This window comes from Littorina saxatilis, linkage group LG5, assembly GCF_037325665.1.
Source record: "Littorina saxatilis isolate snail1 linkage group LG5, US_GU_Lsax_2.0, whole genome shotgun sequence".
NCBI classification, from domain to species: domain Eukaryota; kingdom Metazoa; phylum Mollusca; class Gastropoda; order Littorinimorpha; family Littorinidae; genus Littorina; species Littorina saxatilis.
The window spans coordinates 29,590,107-29,606,953 of NC_090249.1; the positions used below are offsets into that span (position 1 = coordinate 29,590,107).

At 40.2% G+C, this 16,847-nt stretch overlaps 1 protein-coding gene across 7 annotated transcripts in view; it reads left to right on the forward strand.

Moving 5' to 3' along the window:
- Positions 1-16,502, forward strand: part of LOC138966810 (centrosome and spindle pole associated protein 1-like) — a 41,366-nt gene extending 24,864 nt beyond the window's left edge. For 6 of the 7 annotated variants that reach the window (XM_070339151.1, XM_070339153.1, XM_070339154.1 and 3 more), the window contains 15 exons: positions 2,189-2,256; positions 2,990-3,089; positions 3,929-3,975; positions 4,670-4,707; positions 5,611-5,712; positions 6,108-6,215; positions 6,643-6,688; positions 7,118-7,215; positions 8,168-8,214; positions 8,705-8,778; positions 9,481-9,612; positions 11,112-11,212; positions 13,621-13,720; positions 14,213-14,261; positions 14,678-16,502. In XM_070339151.1, the coding sequence (XP_070195252.1) occupies positions 2,189-2,256; positions 2,990-3,089; positions 3,929-3,975; positions 4,670-4,707; positions 5,611-5,712; positions 6,108-6,215; positions 6,643-6,688; positions 7,118-7,215; positions 8,168-8,214; positions 8,705-8,778; positions 9,481-9,612; positions 11,112-11,212; positions 13,621-13,720; positions 14,213-14,261; positions 14,678-14,744 (1,177 nt within the window). In that variant the 3' untranslated portion in view covers positions 14,745-16,502. The remainder of the gene's footprint in view (positions 1-2,188; positions 2,257-2,989; positions 3,090-3,928; positions 3,976-4,669; positions 4,708-5,610; positions 5,713-6,107; positions 6,216-6,642; positions 6,689-7,117; positions 7,216-8,167; positions 8,215-8,704; positions 8,779-9,480; positions 9,613-11,111; positions 11,213-13,620; positions 13,721-14,212; positions 14,262-14,677) is intronic. The other variant, XM_070339152.1, reaches the window with a different exon arrangement.
- The last annotated feature ends 345 nt before the right edge of the window (positions 16,503-16,847 follow it).

A 16,847-nucleotide genomic window follows, 5' to 3' on the forward strand; every position in this document is an offset into this window, starting at 1 on the left:
TTCATCCAGTCAAAAGAAGAAAATGAACCATGCCCATCAACACCACGATGAAGATGTGAGAAGGAGTGTGTCTGACAAAGGGTAACTGATGTTAGATGGTGTCTGTCTGAAACAATCCGCCACTAATGGATCTGACAGTTCTTGTTTAAAGGAATGTTATGGTAGTTTCATCCTCAGGGTGGTGAGCAAAAGTAAACAACGGTCGTAAGTGCGAGCATATCCGATGTGTAAATCTAGTCAATGTATGGCAGCTTACCTATCCCGGCGCGATTGTGTCTATGATATGTGACCTCAGTGCACGCTCGATGTCGATGGTCAAATGTACCCGTGGAAAGTAAAACATTAAAAACAACTCTTTGCACGCAATAGAGTCCAAACACACTTTCCAATATGTATGTTAGGCAATGGATACTTTTTTTTGCAAGAGCTGTCTGACTTCGTCTCAGAATCTATGTTTTTTTTGTAAGGTATTCATCTCGTCGTCCGGTGTACTGGCTAAACAACTATGTGTAATGCTCGTCCCTTTCCAGCCAGCCAAGGGACCAGCAACCATGGTCGTTAGAGACAGGTGGTCGCTATGGAAAGGTGAATTATATAGATAACATATGTCAGGGAATTCTTTGGGATGGTCGTTATGGGCGGATGGTCGTTACCAAGAGGTGATCACTAGGGCAGGTTCGACTGTACTTTCAAACCTCTCTGCAATGAACCCATCACCTTGTACCCTAACCCCACCCCAAAACCCAAAACCCACATCCCTACCCTCCTCCCCCTCACCACCAAAACACCCCCACCCTTTCGCACCTATCCCTCATACATTTCTTCTTTCCCCGTATGGGCCCTCCCTTCTGTTTCTTCACTTTAGTGACGCACCCAGTCTTCATTCCTTGCAACTCAGCTGTGCTTCCCCCCCCCCCCCCCCCATCCCTTTCGAGTCCGAGTCCCCCTTCTTCTCCCCATCTTGTCTTCATCCTGTCTTACCCATTTGTCTTTTTCTTGGCTCTCTTCGCCATATATGCTTGCTTTTCAGTGTGTAACAATAAACCAGCTTGGTAGTGATATTAGAACGTTCAATCTCGTTACTGTTGTTGTTCTCGTTGTTGTCCTTTTATTACCTGAGGTAGCTGTCTTGTTTATTTACAAAACGTAGTGTTAGTACATTGTACTTTTTGTTTCTCAGATTCCCATTTTGCTTGATCTAATGGCATGACCTAGACTACCATACTTTTGCATGTTCACTCACATAGACACACGGAGAGATATAGGGGGGGGGGGGGGATGTGTGTGTGTATGTCTGTTCACTGTAAGTAGATATTAACCTCGATCTAGCAAGATTTTAGTGTGTATTTTGCCTATGGCCATTATAAGCTCATGCTGAAGTTTATTGTTAACTCACCTAATTTTTAAATTGTAGGCACTTTTTAGACAAATATCGCAGCGTTTATTTTTTATACTTGAATCATTTGGCTTGTGGAAAACGTTATTTAGAAACAATAATAAAATGAGGAGTAAAGTGACATACACAGTGTGTTTACTCATGTGTTTTGTCTCTTTCGTATCATGAAGAAACAGAAGACTATTCGTGTGTTTCCTGATGCCAAGAACTATTAATGATAGCTTGTTTCATATCATTTTTTATTTCATGTAAATAATCATATGCTATGTGAATGGGTTTATTTTACATTTAGAATCATCCAAGATGATAACCTTTTAGTTTATCTAGTTAGGAAACATTTGAGTGTATCTATTATGCAATATTTGTTAATTATCTATTCATTTATAATCTGTTTATTCATTCATTCATTCATTCATTCATTCATTCATTCATTTCTTCCTTCATTCATTTATTAATGTATCTTCTTGTTCATCTATCCATTTACGTACTACTTTATTCATGTACTTCCTCATTCACATACATACTCATTTACCTAATCATTAATTCAGTAATACATTTAATTAATGTATTCACGTATTTTGGTTTTGGTTATTGATATTCCAATGAAAATAACAACATTTTACAAGGGCTGTTAAGCAGCTAACTGATTACTTTTGTTGATCTTATGTACGTTCTTTATCTTCAGTAATTTGTTTGTTTTTCTCTGGTTTTGTTGACATCGTTGTAATCATTTGAAAAGTAACATTTCTCAGCATGCCTTGTGACAATGGAATGTGTTGCTGTTTCTGTTAGCACGTACGCAACGACAGGGGTAGCGCCAAACCAGCCACTGGATCAGGCCTACAATGTCACTGGAGTCGGTGAGTTTACACACGTGTTTGACAGTATATATATATATATATTTTTTGTTAGTTGTTTTTTTTTTGTTGTTTTTTTGTTTTGGGGCGGGTATTCCCAATGAGATCGAGCGATCGAAAACCCATTGTTTGATTGCTCGAGCAAGGTAGAGGAGTTTAATTAAAATAAGCTTCGACGGCGCTACGCTTTTAATTTTTTTTTAAACATAAAAGATTTAAAGCATAAAACTGCCTTTTTTGTTGAAAAAAATACAGGTCTACATTAAAACCACTGTAACAACAACAACAACAACAAAACTTCCCCACTACGCTTTGTGTCTAACCGAGAAGTAAATAAATAACTAAATAAACAAACAAGAAAGGTTCGTTATAAAAACGCTTGATAGAAAATAGTTCCGTCGGGTTTGTATTGGATGTGAAAGAGTGAATACCCTTGCTTTTTCTCTGACAAATAAAGTCACTCGTGCTCCTGTCCTCGTGTTTCCGACACACCCCTTGCTAGTGATTGGCCTCTCCGATGTTTGTCCGAGTAAAATCAAGGGCATTCACTCTTTCACAACCCATACAAACCCGACAGAGTTATTTTCGGAATTCGTCTATTATAGACAAACCGAAACATTCACCAGCACGTGGTGTCTGAAGTGGACGGACAACATTTGTTACGAAGACCCGGTTAAATCTTAGCATGCGAAACATAATCGTGATGTTAATTGCTTTTTGCTTGATTTGGCCTCAGGCTATCCACCACCGCCGGCGTACCATGGGTCCATCGTGCAGCCCATCAGTATGCCTGACCACCGCCCAGTCATCTTGACCAACACAAGCACTGTGCCCGTGTAAGTCATGAATCTGAGTTTATAGCGGCATACTAGTGCCAAAAGTGATCATTACAAATTCAACTCTAAAACTCGTATAATGATTATTGAAAATAACCAAGAACACTCTGAATTATTGGTATTTTGGTCAATTATATGCTGTTATTTTCGATCATCATACATATCGTATTAGCCAGACGCCTTTAACCTTGTTTAATTGTTTTGTGTGTCTGATTTTTCTTAACCGATTTCCCTAAGTTTGGTATAACTCACTGTGTTTCTAAGGACCCATGATTTGTTTTGATGCCTGGTTATTTGTGAACAAATATCAGTGCAAACACGAAGAATAAAAGCTTTGCAGTGATAAAACCGACCTGCGAGTTTCTGATTACCCAGAGTATGTACATAATCACTCAAAATTGATGAACTCATTCATTCCTCGTTATGTGTTTCATTGAAACATACACAAATACAATGAAAATATGTACAGTATAAAACTATGGTCACACAATGGTAGCAAAGTTGAGAAAACTGGTTCATATATAATGACACACGGAAGAATTAAACATGGTAACAAGCAAACAAATGGAACGAAGACGACAGTTCTGACAAACGAATCAATTTGGTAGAAGTTGTTTGTTTTTTCTCTCTAAAAACTTCTCTTACTTCTTTGAAATAGTGTCATATGAACTGGTCAATAGCTTCCATAGTTTTGAATCCCAGTGGGTTTTTTACGCAATTTCATTTTGAAATAATTTGTTTAACGTTCTTTCTCATTTACTCGTGAATTTAATCACCCTCTGAACATTGACTGATGTCGATCGTGCGTTGTACATTGAAGTTGTGCATGCCTTTTTCAGGTATGACCCTGGTCCACGTTATGTTTCTGTTGGTCCAAGGCCTGACGGTAAAATGTGAATGTGTGTGTGTGTGTGTGCGAGTGTGTGTGTGTGTGTGTGTGTAATATAGTATATGTTACATGTGTGTGTGCGTGCGTGCGTGCGTGCGTGTGTGTGTGTGTGTGTGTGTGTGTGTGTGTGTGTGTGTGTGATTGCGTGTGCGCGTGTGTGCGCCTTTGCATGTGTTAGCAAATATGTACCAGCATATGTTTTGGCCGGAGGAAACCCACAAGATTAAACTAGCCAAAATGAATAGCCAAAGAAGACTCTTTTTTGAGCGTTTAGGCATTTTAAAACACAAACGTTTGCACCAGTTAGCTTAATAGAAATGCACACTATTTTGTACGTAATCCTAGCTACTGTGATTTGTTGAAAGAAAACATTTTATTTGCCGGACATATCTCATAACTATCACAAACGCGCATATGATATTACACGTGTGATATATCAAGTTGTCATAATTTTCACGAGATAATTACCGCGACGACTCATTGTCAATTTTCAACTAGGCTGTGCAATCGCAAATAGCACAACAAAAAGACTAGCGGCCTCGGTCGATAAATATGAAAGAGAAAACGATATGCCCACCTCGCACCGACAAAAAAGCCGGTCTGACAAAAAACCACCACATATCTTTATAATGCTAGCGTTTTATCACGATAGTGTAGAAACTGATTGGCTTTGCTTGCTCTTGTTTTGTAGATGGAGCCCAGTTGCGAAACATAATCAACATATCTCAGGTAAGTTTGAAGTGGAAACATCCTCAAAAACACACCCACACCCACATACACCCACACACACACACGCACGCACGCACGCTCGCACACACGCATGCACGCACGCACGCACGCACGCACACACGCACGCACACACACACACACACACACACACACACACACACACACTCACACACACACTCACCTCTACCATAGTTACATCGACATGTAGTCTTTGTTACAATAATGTTATTATTGTTATTTTGATCAAGCAATTTACAAAACACGACTTTTACTAGATGATGGAATAAGACCATCTCTCCAGTTTGGCACATTAATTCATCAAAAAATTGCTATTGTGCACAGAGAGAATCCACGCCAGTAATGCTTGGTACGTCACCAATTGAAAGGATGGTCTTATCCGATATAATAACCTGGCCAGATTAAAGATGATGGCGAGCCAAACTGTTTTCACGAAGATGACTGTGCTGTTAAACCCAGCAGATACATTTTGAGAACAGACCCGTGCAGCACCCTTTCCTAACTTGCTCTTTACTGCAAAGGCATAAGACATAAGACGTTAGACATACGATTTTATCACAACCACGTGCAGTACACAGGAATGTTGCTTGGCTTGAGTACATTCTATACCTAATACATTCCAACACAACAACCAACCAGTGCTCACCGAACTGCGTACACACACTCACTTACACCCACACGCACACACTGACACACACACACACACACACAAACACACACATACACTAACACACGCACACACACATACACACTCACACACACACACACACACACACACACACACACACACACACACACACACACACACACAAACATATTCTACATTTCCACAGAATGAATACTTCTGTATATTATGATATCACATTGACGTCTGAGTGTTTTCAGGCAGAACGAGACAGACTGAGACGAGAGAATGACGAATTTCAGCGCCGTCTTCGTCGCGAGCTGGACGACGAAAGACGAAAGCTACAGGATCAAGAGGCAGAAGTACTATTTTAAATACAATGATCTTGACAAAATGTACCACTAGAAAGGACTTCTGACCACTAAACCGTCTCTTTCTTTGAACACATAAAAGAAAATGAAAAATAGAGAAAATACCACTTAACTCGCTTAAACAAAAGTGGAATTCGCTTTAACCGAGTTCCCAGTGGACGGTTTTCATTTTTGTCGGTCAAACCGAAATCTTCAGCTTCACCGAAATTCACAGTAAACTGAATTCGTTTACTCTGCGTAAATCAAATCGAGCTCATCGTAAAAGGGTTGACTATGAAACTCCAATGAGACTTAAATAGCATCTGCATCTTAAAGTAAGTTTATTGTTAATGAATGTTACTATAAAAGAGCACAAACAAGAGTAAAATAGCGTCTTTGGTCTCCAGGCCAGACGACGGATGGAGGAGTCTAGAAGGGAAGCAGAAGCCAGGAGGAGGGAGGCAGACAGAGAAAGAGCGGAAGCCGAAAGACTCAGACGGCTGAAGGATTACAATGTAGGTGGAATTACTTTACATGTATTATGTGTGTTGGCATTGTGTTGTGTCGTGTCGTGTCGTGTCGTGTCCTGTGTGTCGGTTGGTCTGTCGGTGTTTTGTGTGTGTGTGTGTGTGTGTGTGTGTGTGTGTGTGTGTGTGTGTGTGTGTGTGTGTGTGTGTGTGTGTGTGTGTGATTGTGTGTGTGTGTGTGTGTGTGTGATTGTTGTGTGTGTGTGTGATTGTGTGTGTGTGTGTGTGTGTGTGTGGTTGTGTGTTTGTCTGTCTGTGTTCATGTGTGTGTCTATGTGTAATCTATAGTCCGTCTGTCTCTTTCAACCAATCCATTTATCAAACAATCAACCCGCTGGTTGTCTTTCCATGACAAACATTCAATATATTTTCTAGATTTCTATATATTTTATTTGACTCTTTTTTCTGCTTTTAGCCGCCTCCAACAGAACGTCCTGTCACCAACATTGTTCGACCACAAAGTACGTTTGTTTTCATACAGATTTTGAAAAATTAATTTTAAGGAGAATGTGTATTTTCTTACAATTCTGCGTATAAAAAGGTGAGTGTTTTTGAATCTGTTGAAAACAATGTTTAGTTGTCAATATAACTTTACCTTAAGTTTGTATCACTTTCCGCAGACGTGAATGGTTTTGATGACCAGAAAATGCAGTTGTTTAATTCGATGTTAACTTACTGTTAACCGGAAGTGGATGTTTATCTCAAGACCATGTAATTAAGCAATGGAAACCTGCATCCATGGCTGGCACACTCCCATCCACCACCACTACCCCCCTCCCTCGACACCAAAGCCACCCTTCGTCTGTAGCTTTCATCAAGTAAATAAACTAGCCAGCAAAGTACCCACGCCCTCCTAATTTCTTGTCACATGAAGCCTACTGTTTTTGCAGGTAAGACACACGTGTATTACGACATGAACGATTACCGACAGCGGCTGATTGAAGAGAGAAGGAAGATCGAAGCACTTCTCAAGTCCGGTCAGCCAGTGGTGAGTCACTTCATGAAGAGATTTTTGGAATAGAGTTGGTTTAAACAAAATTTTATTCAAAAATTTTCCCATCAAACAATTGAAAACATACAACCAGGATAAGAAATCAAGCAAATGCTTATTTTACCTGACCACAAAAAAAAAATAATAATAATTACACAAATTTTCATCATGGTGGACACAACAAAAATAAACCAGGAGAACAAATTGTAGGAATGGGGATGGGGAAGAGAGTTGAACGGTCGAATGGCTTTCTAGTTTCTTACCACCAGACTAACACGTTATTATGTGCGCCCTAAGATGATCTTGGCACAGAATTGAAAGGAATAATCGCCTGACTGTCTTGCTGATTAAGAAATGAACATTGAACGGTGGACTCGACGAATGTCTGATTTAAGAAAAAAGTGACAACACATGCAGATGACTGGTTGGCTTTTTGTTTTTAATTCTCTTTTTGGAGAGGTTTTGTTGTGTGTGGTTTTTTTTTACATGTATAAGCTGGTTGGCTTCTTGGTTGACAGATTTACAAATTGGCTGAATGAGTAAACTGCTGACTGATAAGATAAACTCTTGAATGATTCTGTGACCGACGCACAGGTGGATGGCATAGAGTCCACTTAATTGTTGACTCACCAAAAATATGAACAAGTAAACAAGTTAACAACCGACTTGCTGTTTGATGTTCATGACAGCTGGCAGAATAACTGAGTTAACCGACTTGCTGTTTGATGTTCATGACAGCTGGCAGAATAACTGAGTTAACCGACTTGCTGTTTGATGTTCATGACAGCTGGCAGAATAACTGAGTGCCACATTAAGTTAGACTACCGTTTATGTCACAGGACAAGGGTTAGCTTGAAGTCAAGGGTAACTCTAACCCTAGGTTAAGCAGTGCATTGGCTGCTAACTCGTCTCAGCCGCTAATGCTAATTGTTTTCTTTTTGTCCAACAGAAGGAGGTCTGGGACGTTAAAGTGCTGCCAAGACAGAGGATTAATCTGTGAGTTTAGTTATTATTAAACTGATATATATGTTAGTTTCCTTGATAAAAATCTGTTCCTTCTCAACCAGCCAGGTACCACAAGACCCTCAAGTCGTGCACTAGCATCCCGAGAAGTCCGAAAAATACCGTGACTTGCAGTGCGCTCTTCATTTCTCGAATTTGAATACACTTTTACTTGTTCACTTGCTTTTAATTTGAGAAAAGACACTCGTTATTGTCTTGAAGAGAGAGATTAATTATCACTACGATATTGGCAAGTACACTTGCAGGAAGGTAACATCCAACCCTGAAGAGATAAGAGAAAGCTTGACATCTCGAGATACAACTGGGTACCTAACCTTTTGTCAAGGTTCTTTACGTGGTTCACATGATTACCGCTTCCAAAAAATCGGAAAGCACACAAGGAGTTTTAATCTCAAGCTGATCCAGACATACCGTGGTATTCACCAACTGTGCATAATATGTGGGGTTTTTTCTTCTTCATCAGCCCTCCAACCCCGCCAACGGATGACAATGCAAACCGCGACAGAGTCCGTGAATTCAACAATCTCAAATATAGGGGTAAACCTTCTGTTTAAAATCTAACATTCTGCTTCTGTTGCTGTTCATGTGGCTTTTCATTATTCATTCAGCATCTTCTGAAACTTTAATCATCCAGACGAAATTCTCTGATGCAGTTCTTGTAATGTTATAAATGTACGTAAAAGAAGCAAAAACATGTACCCAAAAAATCGTATGTTATTGTTACATCTTTTGATGTTTATGTTTAAACCCCGCTTACATCCTCATGTAAGCCAAACAGATTTGCCAAAACCTGTACAAGGGGTAAGAACTCCCGTCCACTTGGACACATACCAAAACTGTACGTCTCAGTTGCTTTCTACGCAGAGCAAGAGATCTTTTGTGTGTAACATTTGTAAATGACAGCTATGCCAGTCTGTGAAATAATTCAACAGAACGCAACAAATAAACATGAGCGGTCGAAATATAGAGGACATGTGCAAGAAGAGTACGTAAGAGGTTTTGTGTGTGTGTGTGTGTGTGTGTGTGTGTGTATGTGTGTGTGTGTGTGTGTGTGCGTGCGTGCGTGCGTGCGTGCGTGCGTGCATGCGTGCGTGCGTGCGTGCGTGCGTGTGGGTGTGAGTGCGTGTAGAGTAACCAATCTCCTGGCACCTAAGAGAATAACAAGCATTGAAATGAGCAAGCGACTTTCATCCTCAAATCTGTATTTTTGAGATTAAAAATGTCAAGCAAATGTCCCAGATTATGATGCGCGGGACCAGTTCCGGACCGTGTACCCTGACGTGCCCGTCACCAACAGACGTCTGGAGGAACAGCAGGAGGCGCTCCTCAGGGAACAGGAAGAGAAGCTCAGGGACATCTCCATCACCAAAAGTCAGTCTCAGATGATAGGTGTATATCTACATAATTACAAACCAACAAACCAACCAACCAACCAACCCAAAACAACAACAAAACAAACAAGTCGCGTAAGGCGAAAATACAATATTTAGTCAAGTAGCTGTCGAACTCACAGAATGAAACTGAACGCAATGCAACGCAGCAAGACCGTATACTCGTGGTCCACCGCTCACGGCATTGGCAGTGAAATTGACAAGAAGAGCGGGGTAGTGGTTACGCTATGCTGAATAGCACGCTTTTCTGTACCTCTCTTCGTTTTAACTTTCTGAGCGTGTTTTTAATCCAAACATATCATATCTATATATTTTTGGAATCAGGAACCGACAAGGAATAAGATGAAAGTGTTTTTAAATTGATTTCGAAAAAAAAAATTTGATAATAATTTTTATATATTTAATTTTCAGAGCTTGTTTTTAATCCGAATATAACATATTTATATGTTTTTGGAATCAGCAAATGATGGAGAATAAGATAAACGTAAATTTGGATCGTTTTATAAATTTTTATTTTTTTTTTACAATTTTCAGATTTTTAATGACCAAAGTCATTAATTAATTTTTAAGCCACCAAGCTGAAATGCAATACCGAACCCCGGGCTTCGTCGAAGAGTACTTGACCAAAATTTCAACCAATTTGGTTGAAAAATGAGGGCGTGACAGTGCCGCCTCAACTTTCACGAAAAGCCGGATATGACGTCATCAAAGACATTTATCAAAAAAATGAAAAAAACGTTCGGGGATTTCATACCCAGGAACTCTCATGTCAAATTTCATAAAGATCGGTCCAGTAGTTTAGTCTGAATCGCTCTACACACACACACAGACACACACACACACACACGCACGCACATACACCACGACCCTCGTTTCGATTCCCCCTCGATGTTAAAATATTTAGTCAAAACTTGACTAAATATAAAAAGAAGCAAACATTACAAATCATAAAAACTCAGAGGAAGAAGCAGGAGGGGGGCATGAAGGGATTGCCCCTCCCCTTCCCAAACTTTTCACTGCGACGTTTTTGAGTTTAGTACGGTGCGTTTCTTCACTGAGAAAATAGAGAAAAAAATCATATAAACCCCTCAACAATTCTCCAAAGCAAACAAACTAAAATAAAAATCATGTCGGCCTAAACCACTTACTCAGTGGACAAATAGAAGCAAACATCAATCATATCAAATCAAATTTACTGTATTATCTCAATCTGAGAAATTACATTAATGGCGCATAAACAAGCGGACGACTAAAACAGAACATTAAAATAAATGTACGATTCTTATATCTAACCAACTGTATATAACCAACATTTTATTTTCATTTTCATTTTCAGTGAATGTAAAGAACTGCCTGTATATCTATTCGCTTGTATAATATTTAACACGGTATTTTCGTGAGTGATTTTTTATTTTATTTTTTATTTATTTTTTTTACTCATTTGTTATTTGTTCATGTTTGTGTTTGTGTTTGTTTCAGCGACCCGACGAGGGCGTAAATCGTCCGTTGACGTATCGCCACGCCGTGCAGTGAGTCGTCCTAGCTGGATGGACCGATGTGTGACCCCCTTTCCTCACGTAGTATGTGTTTGTGTAGCACGGGCTTTCAATTCACCCAGACACTGGAAAAAGAGAATTGTGACCCTCCACCACGGCATGAGTCGCATGTCACCTTTGCATGATTTTCATATTTTTTCATTTTCCTAAAGAGTTTTTTATGCTCTATCCAGTGGTGAAACCCGTTTTAGAAAAGAGCAAAAACTGTTTGAGTTATAAGCCTGTGACTAAGGTGACCCTCACGCTGTTACCATACACTCTCCGGACTTATATCAAGTCTAGCGCAGAACCGCGCGAGGTGACATGCGACTCATTTCGTGGTGGAGGGTCACAATTGTACAATTGTTTACCGCAGGACAAAAGGCATAGTAATGGACAAAAGTCTTGTTTAAAAGCTTTTTTTTTCTTTGCTTTTTTTTTAAAGACAGGAAAACAACAGGAAGACAACCAAGCTCAGCTTGCAGTAAAGCCCTGTCTTATAACCAGAAATCGACAAACATCAAGAGCTGTGTGTCTCCGATAATATTTGTTTAAATGTATGTTTTTGGACCTTTAGAACCAAACGGGACTACTTCGAAGCTTTTAGGTATTACATGTCGAACGACTGCAGCAATAACGTCCTCAAGAAACATATGACTTTGGAGAGAAAAAACACCTGAGTAATATACCTACATTCACTTTCATATTCGTTTTCAGTTTGTGGACTTCGCTGAATTCAAAGCCTGTGATGTGTGTTGGGAGGGAGAGAGGGAGGGGTGTGAGGAGGTGGGACGGGGTGGGATGGGGGGGGGGGGGGGAGACAGGTGAGTAGCTCGTAGTCGTTCTCGTAGACAAGTTCTGTCCTTCAGTCCCTTTTAAGACTGTGTGAGTAGCTGAAGAGGGGTGTGAATTGGCGAAAGGGACGGATGGGGTGGGGTTCCAGAAATGGAGAGGGGTCGGCGGTGGGGGGCGGCGGGTGGACGAGGAGGAGAGAGAGTTACAGATACCTAACTTCCTGTGTTACCGATCATGTTCAACTGCACAGGTCTGTCCTTGCTTTTTACGTGTGACAAGCGCATCCTTCCACTTGGACACGTACACAAAATCAACAGCCTGGCTGGAGTTTTTCCTGAATTAATCGTGCGGATTCACAGAGGTGTCTGACCGTCTGTTACCAATAAATCAAGCAGAACCTTCTCGGTCAGTGCAGAAAGTAGCAATGATGTTGCTTTTTTCTAGGTGTCCAAGCTGAGGTGTGCTCGTATGTAAAACATGATTGTTAACACAGGAAGCATGCAGTCAAAGAGATAGGGAGGGGGGTGGCGGTGGAGGCGGGGGTGGGGTTGGAGGGAGGAGATATGTTAGTTCGAGCGACATTGTTAAGCCTGTCCTTAATTGAGCCCGAAGTCGACTTCGCGAAGGCTTCGCTTCGTACGTACAGCTTCGCGAAGTATACTTCGCGTAGTTGACTTCTTCCAGTTTAGGACAGGCTTTAGGGTCTGTACATACAAATGTCAAGTTGTGTTTGTCACAGCTAGTGCATCTACGTTCGTGTGCCATATGCAGGGGTAGCTCATGGTAATCTAGACAATGTCGTGTGCCATATGCAGGGGTAGCTCATGGTAATCTAGACAATGTCGTGTGCCATATGCAGGGGTAGCTCATGGTAATCTAGACAATGTCGTGTGCCATATGCAGGGGTAGCTCATGGTAATCTAGACAATGTCGTGTGCCATATGCAGGGGTAGCTCATGGTAATCTAGACAATGTCGTGTGCCATATGCAGGGGTAGCTCATGGTAATCTAGACAATGTCGTGTGCCATATGCAGGGGTAGCTCATGGTAATCTAGACAATGTCGTGTGCCATATGCAGGGGTAGCTCATGGTAATCTAGACAATGTCGTGTATAGATCTTTAGTGTAAGTAACACCACGCGTGTCAAGACTGTGTAGTATATCTATGCAATCATTTAAAACCTCACTCAAAACACACCTCTTCCCTCACTAGTCTGTTAATGACCACCCATCCCCCTCTCCTGCTGGTCCTTAATCTGTCTCCTTCTCTCTCCTTCTTCTTCCCTTTCCAGCTCTATTCTTCTTCTCTCAACTAACTTTATGTATCCAATAATTTATTTATTTATTTATGACTGTTTTTCCGTCTTCAGAATGCATGTGCCTGTAGTTGGTATGAGTGAGTGCGTCGCGTTCTCGCTGTGCGTCTGTCTGCGAGTGTATGAGTCCGAGTGTCTTGGTCCTTGTCGATTTGTGTTTCGTATAATGTTCACTATGTATTGTATATTTTGTAAGCGCCTAGGGCTATATTTAGATTAGGCGCACAAATGCTCATAATAATAATAATATATATATTTTTAGTTTTTGCTAATATATGTGACAAGTGAGCAATGTGTAAGCAGAATGTTGCATGTCTCTCACGAGTGAGTTGTGTGTCACAGCTGAGGAAGAGGGACCGGATGTATACAACGGTCAGCTGTGACTGTGACCGTGACCTACTTACCCATCGGCATGAGGATCGTTACAGCGAAAACCTCTCGTGTACGTTCCACCGTCTTTGGATTTGTTTTTGTTTTTTGTTGTTGCTTTGTGTGTGTTGAAAATCATTGTAACATTAAGGCGAGAGTGATTAGCAGAAATTATGAGAACAAAACCACTAAGAAGGAGACATACACGCCAACAATAATAATAATAATGCATACTATTTCTATAGCGCATGTATCCAGGGTTTAACCCTGCTCCAAGCGCTGTACAATCAAAATCCTACGACAACAAAACATCATTTAACGTGGAAGCTATGTGGTAATGAAGGAACACAGATTGAACAATTAAACCACGTCCATCCTCATTAGTTGCACATTTAGCATATTGTTCGGCCAAGGTTTTTTCGACAGGTTTTCTTTTACATTTCCATGCCCTGAATCTTTATACTGTGCTCAAATTTTGAGATTTTTGGCCATGATTCCCCTCACCGTTTTTACCTTAATGATGATAGTAATGATGATCGATGCATTCTGATTTTATTTCTTACAGATCGCAGCGATGATATTGGATTGGATTCACTGAGACTGCGAAAGCACAGGTAAGCTTTACTGCAATTCGAAATTCCCTCAAGCCTGAATGCTTTAAATCATGTATATGTATTCAATTCCGTCTGTTTAGTATGCCTTGATTAATCAAGTCTATGTTTTAGTTATGCATGTTTAATTCTGGCGTGCATCGTGCAAATACATTGTTGTTCGACGATGGTTTTATTTTCGCTTTAATGGTGAGTCTGTTTGTCATTTTGAGATATTAGACATTGATTATTTTATGAATTCGAGATTTCCTCAGGTCTGAACACTTTGCGTATGTTTGTCTGCCCGTTTCCATTTTTTACAATTTTTTTTGTCTTATAAATTAAGGAGTACCTAATTAATCATTTCAATTATAGCCCGGCCAAACACAAAACAGTACCAGCTACACCAACAAAGTTGACCTTATATTTACACTTTACAGGTCCAATTCTGCCGACACGCTGACAGATGAAACCTGGCTTCGTCCCAGCTCCACGGCAGAAGTTTGACGTCTGACGTCATTTTCCACATCATCATGTCCATTTATGACGTCATCAAGTTCTACGAAAAGCTGACTGAAAGAAAAACCGTTTTTCTCTCTCTGTTGTGTCATAAACGTGAGGCTTTGTCGATCTACGCAATAAACCTTACGCTGTACTTCCCACAAAGCGGTTCCATGAACCATTTACAAGAAAGAAGACAAATATTTAAGAAGGCTATGATGTGCAGAAAATAAAAAGCGGATGACTACGAAAAATGGGACACGTGTAGTTAAGAAATACATCAATTAGAGATTAATAGAATGTTGATCAAACAAACAGAAAACGAGACGAAAAGAAACCATGCCATTCACACACATCCTTAACAAAGGCAATCCAAACCCCCGCCAAATCTAATGCTTAATTGTGCTTACTTCGGATCTATGTTTCGATAAGTTTATATATGGGGCCAGAGGTGGGTTAGTTGAGGTATGGAGGCGAGAAGCGGCTATTTCTTAAAACAAGGTGAACAATAGATCGCCTAATGATTTACTGCTATTTTATTTATTACAATACTGGTGAAAAACTCTGCTTCTAGTGAAACAAGCAACTTTCCCCGTACTCTTCGGAATGATCTTAGCGGAAACTCCGCGTACGAAGTGTGTGTGTGTGTGTGTGGGGGGATGTGAGTGTGTGTGGGTGTGTGTGTGAGTGTGTGTGTGTGTGTGTGTGTGTGAGTGTGAGGTCGTCTGTCCATTAGTAAACATAGTATTCCCGCACGGAGAAAGGTTGTGGGGTCTGAATCAGTGCATGTGATCTTACTTTAGCTGAATAGGTCAATGATTGCAGGTTCTGAATAAGTTGACGTATTGTCTCTTATGCTGACTCGCTAAACTTTACCGTTTCGAATTTCGTCAGGCTTACAAGTAAGACTTGGGTGTAAAGTGAATCAAAAGTAAAGGACTACACGGTCGCAATACCGCTTGAAAGCTGCTCCTAAAATAATAAATTCAAAAACAAACAAAAAGTATATTTCGTATCCAATTTATAACTCCGCAATGCAACAATTCACAAAGATGTAAATGCATAAAGCATGTTCGAAGTATTTCAACTTCTTTGCGCCTAGGCTTACGATTGTTTTTGTTTTTTTACTCATGTTTGCAAAACAAGATTTGGTTGAGAAAATGTAGTTTTCATCAAATTGTATGTCAACTAATATTAAGAAGTTTACTGAGTTCAAATGTGAGTGTATGTCTGTGCGATCGTATAAATTCGAAAGTACAAAGTGCGTTTGGTTACGTACATGTGTGCATGCAGGAGCTAGATACACGACGAACTGGGATGAAATATGTATGCATATGTGTTATTGTATGTTCAGCAATGTGTCCCTATTTATACGTTCTGTCATAGTGGGTTCTTTTTGGTCTCAGTTCAGCTTATCTGTGATACATCTTGACTGTGATAAAGCTTAGACCGCCTTAGACTAGATTTAAACTCTTCCTTTATTTTAAGCATAACTGATCTGCCATGTCGAACTGCAGGCGGCAGCGATGAGCTATAAAAAACACACCATTGATTAGGAATATAACAATTTCATTATACGACGAAGTATGTTAATGATCGTCATGACAAAAATAATGTTTATCATCTTAGTTGTTCATTCATTTACATAACACACCTCTCTCATCAGTGTTGTATTTTCTCCGTTTCTTTTTAAATTATGCATACCATGTTTAGATTTTGTACATAATGTAATTTGCTCTGTAAATAAAATATTTATTTTTACGATCTAAAGTTTTAGTGCTGTACTTGCGTGTGTGTGTGGATGGTCATTTTGTGTTGCCAAGTTAACAAATGTTGCACTTACTTGGTGCAACGGAAAAACGTTCGCAGGCGAAGACAAGCCTGCACGCACATGTAGTAACGGAATTACACACACACACACACACACACACACACACACACACACACACACACACACACACACACACACAACACACACACACACAGTGACACACACACGCACACATACACGCACGCACGCACGCACACACACACACACACACACACACACACACACACAGACACGTACACACATTTTATTTTAATATTTCAAAGTGTTCAGAAAGACCA